At 38.2% G+C, this 7231-nt stretch overlaps 1 protein-coding gene and 1 long non-coding RNA gene across 2 annotated transcripts in view; one reads left to right on the forward strand and one right to left on the reverse strand.

The window, feature by feature from the left end:
* Positions 1–3726, forward strand: part of LOC135113103 (zinc finger protein 503-like) — a 19819-nt gene extending 16093 nt beyond the window's left edge. The window contains exons 5-7 of the mRNA XM_064028143.1: positions 97–318; positions 931–1173; positions 2531–3726. Of these exons, the coding sequence (XP_063884213.1) occupies positions 97–318; positions 931–1173; positions 2531–2883 (818 nt within the window). The 3' untranslated portion in view covers positions 2884–3726. The remainder of the gene's footprint in view (positions 1–96; positions 319–930; positions 1174–2530) is intronic.
* A 1622-nt stretch (positions 3727–5348) lies between these two features.
* On the reverse strand, positions 5349–6280 carry LOC135113104 (uncharacterized). Its single transcript, XR_010274708.1, has 2 exons — positions 5625–6280; positions 5349–5573 (listed from the first exon to the last, which is right to left on the reverse strand). It is a non-coding gene; the product is annotated as an uncharacterized LOC135113104 (long non-coding RNA).
* Between the last annotated feature and the right edge of the window lie 951 nt (positions 6281–7231).

The raw sequence follows: 7231 nt of genomic DNA on the forward strand, positions 1-7231 counted from the left end.
ACCAAATAAGGGAAGCTGCAATTACACGTGGCAGTCCCTCTAAATAGTAGCAGCAATAGTAGTAGTAGCAGTATATTAACACCTCTCTCCCCTCAGTACTCGTGGGCGCCTTCCTGCTCCACCAGCACCACCGCCGCGCCGCCGTCAGGAGAGGCTCTACAAGCGTAGCCAAGGAGGACGCCCATACCCTGAGAGAGGCCACCCACGCCCACGCCCCCACCACGCCCGCGCACACGCCCAACCTCCTGGAGATGCAGCTGCTCAAACCTCCTAAAAGCAATGGACAGCCCGCGTGGTCCAGGAACCCTAATATTGCAGGTGTGTGTGTGTGTGTGTGTGTGTGTGTGTGTGTGTGTGTGTGTGTGTGTGTGTGTGTGTGTGTGTGTGTAATGTTGGGGGAGTTACCTGTAGTGGTGATGGTGGTGGTGGTAGTTGTAGCAGTAGAAATGGTGGTGGTGGTGGTGGTGGTAGTAGTAGTAGTAGTAGTAGTAGTAGTAGTAGTAGTAGTAGTAGTAGTAGTGGTGGTAGTAGTAGTAGTAGTAGTAGATTAGATAATTATAATGTTAAGAAGAATGAAAGTGATGCCAAAACAACAACAACAACAACAAACAATACAAACACAAAATACACAGAAAAAAAAAGTCAAAAGAAAACACCAACCATGAACGAAGAAACAAACAAACAAACAAACAAACAAACAAACAAACAACAACAAAAAACAACACTAATCCTCAAAATACCAACAAAAACAAACAAACAAACAAACAAACAAACAAAATCACCAACCACACACCCCTCTTCCCTTTAACAAACCCACACTTTCTTCACCCTTCCAATTTTAACCCTTTCTTACCCTACCAATCTTAACCATTTTCTTATCCCCAACCTTAATCTCCCCAATCCTAACTGTTCTAATCCACACCCCTTCAGATGTGGATGTACTGCAAGTGGATGCGGCGTCCGTCACCAGTAGTGGAGCGGAGGAGCACCCACGCACCACCACTTGTCCACTCTCCTCCTCCTCTGGGGCTGGGAAGAAGGGTGGAGGGGGAGGAGGAGGAGGAGGAGGAGGAGGAGGAGGAGGAGGGGGTGGCCAACATTCCTCTCAAGGCGATGATCTGAGAAATTATGCTTATGAGGGGGACAGTTCCTCGCCCGGCTCGCTGTCCTCGTGTGAGTTGATGGCTTGGGAGGGCGAGAATGCGATATAGAAGGGAAACTGCGAGGAATTAGTAGGGCAGAGCAAGTTTTTTTTTTTCTATTTATTTATTTATTTTATTTATTCATTTATTTATTTATTTATTTAGTATGTGTGTGTGTGTGTGTGTGTGTGTGTGTTTTGCTATTCTCATTTTTGGTCTTTGTGATCAAGTGAGAATACAAGACATAAGGGAACTTGCAATTTATTCTTTATTTATTTATCTATTTATTTATTATTTTATTTATTTATTTAATATCTATTTATTTATTTTATTTTATTTATTTTTTTTTTTGTGTGGCATTCATTTTCGTTTTTTGTGATGATAACCTTAGAACACAAAAAACGTGAGGGCACCTGCAAGTTTCGAGGGATATCTTGTGCAATACTTATTTCCTCTTCTTTCTTCCTTGTAATGACAGTAGCAGTAATTATGTTAGTGGTACCATCAGCAGTGACAGTGACAGGTAGAGCAGCAGTAATGGTAATGATAATAATGAGAGTAGCAATAGTAGTAATGATGATAATAGTGCAGTGGTAATGGCAATAAGAGAGTAATGGTAATGATAATAATAGGTAGAATGATAGTAACGATAATAAAAGAGAGAGTAAAGATAGTAATGATAATAACAGCAATAGCAATAACAACAAAGTAATAACAGTATCAATAATAACAGTGAATAATACAACAGAGAGAGAGAGAGAGAGAGAGAGAGAGAGAGAGAGAGAGAGAATAGTAATAACAACACAGAGAATAATATCAGTAACAACAGAGACAGTAATACCAACAGCAACAGACAGTAATACCAACAACAACATCAGACAGTAATACCAACAACAACAACAGACAGTAATACCAACAACAACAGACAGTAATACCAACAACATCAGACAGTAATACCAACAACAACAACAACAACAACAGACAGTAATACCAACAACATCAGACAGTAATACCAACAACAACAACAACAACAACAGACAGTAATACCAACAACAACAACATCAGACAGTAATACCAACAACAACAACAACAACAACAGACAGTAATACCAACAACAACAACAGACAGTAATACCAACAACAACAGACAGTAATACCAACAACATCAGACAGTAATACCAACAACAACAACAACATCAGACAGTAATACCAACAACAACAGCAACAGACAGTAATACCAACAACAACAACAACAGACAGTAATACCAACAACAACAACAGACAGTAATACCAACAACAACAACAACAACAACAACAACAACAACAGACAGTAATACCAATAACACCCGTACCGAGACCAGTGCCACCCTCACCCCCTCCCCTCCTTAGGTCTGGAGAGCTGTAGCGGCAGTGCAAAATTTTTGGATGGATTCCGGGAGGTTGCTTGCTTACTGGACAACTGGGACACCACTACCACCACCACCACCACCACTACTGCCACCACCACCACTACCACCACCACCACCAGCACAAGAGCCAATCACAGCAAGCGGGATTCTTCTCTGCCAATCACGGACATTCTTAGCGATCCTCACGTTGCTATTGGTCCGTCATGCGAGACAGAGAAGCCAATCAACGTCGCTGATCCTCCTCTTCCTCCTCCTCCTCCTCCTCTCTCTCCTCTCTCGCCTCCTGCTCCTCTTCCGCTTCCTGATCCCCCGCAAGCTTTCATGACTAAATAATTTGGCTTTTTTTTTTTTTTTTTTTTTTTTTTCTTTTTTTTTACTTTTCTGTTTCTTCACTTTATTTATTTATTTTTTTTTTCGCTAATTGTATTACTTCCTTTTTTTTTCCTTGTCATTTTTTTCTTATTTATTTTCTTCTGTTTCTTGTTTTTTCACTTATTTTTCTCTTTTCTGTTACTTCTCTTTTTCTCCTTTTTGGGTTTTCTAATCTTATTTTGGTTTCCGTTTTCCTCCTTTTCTTTTTTTTTCTTTTTTTTTATTCCTTTCTCTTTTCTTTCTTGTTTTCTCTTTTTTGTATTTCTTCTATTCCCTCCTACCTGCTATATATATTTTTTTCCTTCCCTTTTTGCATATTCCTTGTTTTCATTCCTTCTCTTGTATTTTCTCTAATGTTTTTTTTTCAGGGTTTTTTTTTTTTTTGTAATTTTTTTTCTTTTTTTTTTAGTATCAGTTTGGTTTGGTCGTTATAATTTGGGTTATTACTGTTTGTCGCTTTTGTTGTTGTTATTGTTGTTTGTGTTATTTGAGATATGTGTGTGTGTGTGTGTGTGTGTGTGTGTGTGTGTGTGTGTGTGTGTGTGTGTGTGTGTGTGTGTGTGTGTGTGCGTGCGTGCGTGCGTGCGTGCGTGCGTGCGTGCGCGTGCTTTTTTTTTTTTTTTTTTCATTTATTGGTTATTTTGGCATTTATTTGTCATTATGCCATTCCTTATTTTCTTATACGTTTTCCCTTCTCCTCCTCCTCCTTCTACTCTTCCTCTTCCATTTTCCTTTTCATTTGAGCCGAAGATGATGAAAAAACGACAGAGAGAGAGAGAGAGAGAGAGAGAGAGAGAGAGAGAGAGAGAGGAGAGAGAGAGAGAGAGAGAGAGAGAGAGAGAGGACCCCACATGATTACGAAAGAGAAAAGACAAAGAACACCTATTATAAAAGCAGCCATAATAAATGAATAAGTAAATGAATTACGTAAACGTTATAAGTATACTTTGTAAAGGAGACGACGAAAAATTGAAAAAAAATAGGAGTACAAAGGAAATCTAATCACGTGACCTTTAACATGGAAAAGCTGAAAATAACGTGAAGAACAGAAAAATGGAAAAGTTGAAGTAAGAAAAACCTAAATAAATTTGAAAATGTAAAACAGGAGGGAGGAAAGGAACGGTAATAAATTCAGTGTAAACACGATATTCTAAATTTGGAAAAGGAAAATAAAAAAAATAAAGGTAGAACCGAAAAAAAAATCGGAAAAGGAACAAACTTAAAAGCAAAAAACCAAAGGCCGAAAAAAAAAAACTACCAAATTAAAATGCATCTCGCGACAAGAAAAAAAAAAAAAACTAAGGCAAAAGAAATTAATAGCAAAATCAAAGGTAAAAAAAATCAATCCCAAATCGTCATTCGTCCCGCGCAAACAAAAAACAAAAAATTAAATTCTGAAAAAAAAAAGAGAGAGAGAGAATCGATATCAAATGAAAATGCGCCTCACGACAAGACCCAAAAATGAATCCTTCCCCAGCCATGAATTATGAGGGTGGTAAATTCCCTTTTTTCTGTCCGTGAAGGCAAGATTTATATGGGGGTGGGCAGCGCGCGGCGGCGAGGAGCAGAGCAGAGACCGGGAGCCATGACGCTGCGGCCTCACTGCCTGCCAACCTGGAACTGTTAGTGGTCAGTGGCCGGAAACGATTCGAGATCCCCCCATCCCCCTTGTGTCTAGTTGGACCCCTGAAAATTGGAAGCCCTTAATGATCCAATGTAACGTTTAATTCTACGACTACTGGTGGCAAATGACAGTTCCAGCAGGTCAGCAGCAGGAAGTGACTCGAGATGTACCGTTTGTGTCGAATTAGACCCCTGGAATCATTGAAACGTTTCTGATCCCATATTAATCTTAGTTCTGTGACCTAGCGGCGACGAGTGTTACTAATCCCGCCAAATCAGTAGCGGGAAATGACAGATCCACTGCTTATCTGTCTAATTGGGCTCCAGGAAACGCTCCCTGACAACAGGTAACTAATTGGGATTCTGGAAACTCTCACTCCTTCATGTGGCTTTTAATTTCCTTAACTAGTGCCACCATGTCTTCACCTAACTGGAACCTTCTGGAACTCTTTTTAATTGCATATCAGTCGAGTTCCACCGCTTCTGTGTGTCATTGGAGCCCTGGAATCCCTGGAAGCGCTTACTGATTCCATGTAACTCTTGACTTCTGTGACATCAGACTCCCACCACATTTTTGTCTAACTGGAAATCTGAAACTCTTTAAAATTTCACGTAACTCTTCTTGATTTCTGTGTCTTGTGATTTGCAGCAAGTCTTAATCTTACTGGATCTTGCTGAAAGTCTTACTAATTCCACGTGGCTTGATTGCTACTTTTATTTTATTTATTTATTTATTTATTTATTTATTTATTTATTTATTTTTTTTTTTTTATTTTTTTTATTTATTTTATTTTATTTATTTATTTATTTTTTTTTTTCTATGTAAGTGGAATCCTGGAACGTTTACTGGTGCCAAATAACTTTTCATTTCTACCTCGTGTTTGTTTACCCAGTTGAGACTCAATGAAACTCTGGAATCCTGATCAGTTTCACTCCGATGTTTACCACTTCTGTCTTTACCTGGAAAACCTGGATACTGATTTTTACCTGTTATTTGCCTAACTGAAATTGTCTGAAACCGTGGATACCTATTTTAACCAGTTATTTGTCTAACTGGAGTTGTCTGAAACCATGGATACCTATTTTAACCTGTTATTTGTCTAACTGGAGTTGTCTGAAACCGTGGATACCTATTCTTACCTCTTATTTGCCTAACTGGAAACCTCCGGAGCCCTGGAAGCATAGAACTTTTATTGACGATAACGTGCGAGTGATGAAAAGAAAATTACAAAAAAAAAGAGGAAAAGAAAGATAACCTTTATTAATGTCACGTGTTCTGTGATGTCTGGAACTTCTTTGTCCAGCTGGAATTGTCTGGAATCTTGGAACTCTTGCTGAAGACAGTGAAAAAGAAAGAGAAAAAAGCGAAACCTTATTTGTGATGATGTGGTGTGGTGAAAAGAAAACGAGGAGGAGGAGAAACGAGGTGACTTCCTATTGATAATCATTTGGCGCAAGTAATGAAAAGGAAGAAGGAAAACAAGGGAATATGATTTAATTTTGTCGTGTTTTTCTTTTTCTTTTCTTTTTGTTCGTGTGTGTGACTTAGTTATTTTTTAGGAAAGTTCATATGACTGATTAATTTCTCTGTCTATCTTGTTTATTCACTTTTATTTTCATTCGTTTTTATTTTATTTTTTTTATGACCATTGCTTTGGAGTAAAATTTCCATACCGTTCGTTATTCAGCAGTTTGATAAAAAGAGATTATCAGGATTTGTGTGGAATATTTCTGTGTTTATTTTCTTCACTTTTTGTTTTATTATTATTGTCTTCACACATTTACTAGCCCCAATTTATTGTGTAGTTAGTAAGAAAAAAGTAACTCGGTCTGTGTGGAATTATTCTTTATTTGTTGATTTGTTCATGTACCGACTAAGTTGTTATTTGTTGTCAGCTTAGTTAATCATCTGTTTATTTATGATCAGTTAATGCTCAGCTATATCATTTATCCATTTCGAGGACTACTTTTGGTTTCCGTTCTTTTTTTTGTGGTGAAGAAAACGTGAAAGCCAAACTCTCAAAGAAAACGGATAAAATTTACGTATAATAACATGCTCACTTTTGGTAAACAACTTCTCGTCTTAGGGGAAGCTGATCGAATCTTCCAGCTCGTGTATATGTGTGTATATATGTACATAGATGACGCCAGGCAGCGGTGTGTGGGCGTGCTGATCTGATCTTTGTAAACACTGGAAAGGTGAAAATGTTTGCTTGTTGTTTCGTTTTAAAGATTTTTCTCTTTTTTGGGTTATATTTATCGTGTGTGTGTGTGTGTGTGTGTGTGTGTGTGTGTGTGTGTGTGTGTGTGTGTGTGTGTGTGTGTGTGTGTGTGTGTGTGTGTGTGTGTGCGTGCCAGTCTGTATATCTCCTTTCTTATTAACACAATATTGTCACTCCGTTAAGAAAGACGAATGAGTGTTCGCGCGTGCGTTTTGTTTTGTTTTGTTTTGATCCGTGGTATATTGTGAACCCGTTGGACAGGAAGTGACGCGTCGACGCAAGATCAAGACTAAAGATTTATTTTCCGTTCCCATCCCAACCTTCTCTCACTGACTCACTCAATATCTCAACTCACGAGACCATGTTTTGTATTTTTCTAAAGAGTTTATCCGAAGTGTATGAGTATAAATATAAATAAGTGAAGAAATAACAAAAAATAAATAAATGACTCTATATTATATTAT

The sequence above is a fragment of the Scylla paramamosain genome, chromosome 25 (assembly GCF_035594125.1).
Source record: "Scylla paramamosain isolate STU-SP2022 chromosome 25, ASM3559412v1, whole genome shotgun sequence".
In the NCBI taxonomy this organism is placed as follows: domain Eukaryota; kingdom Metazoa; phylum Arthropoda; class Malacostraca; order Decapoda; family Portunidae; genus Scylla; species Scylla paramamosain.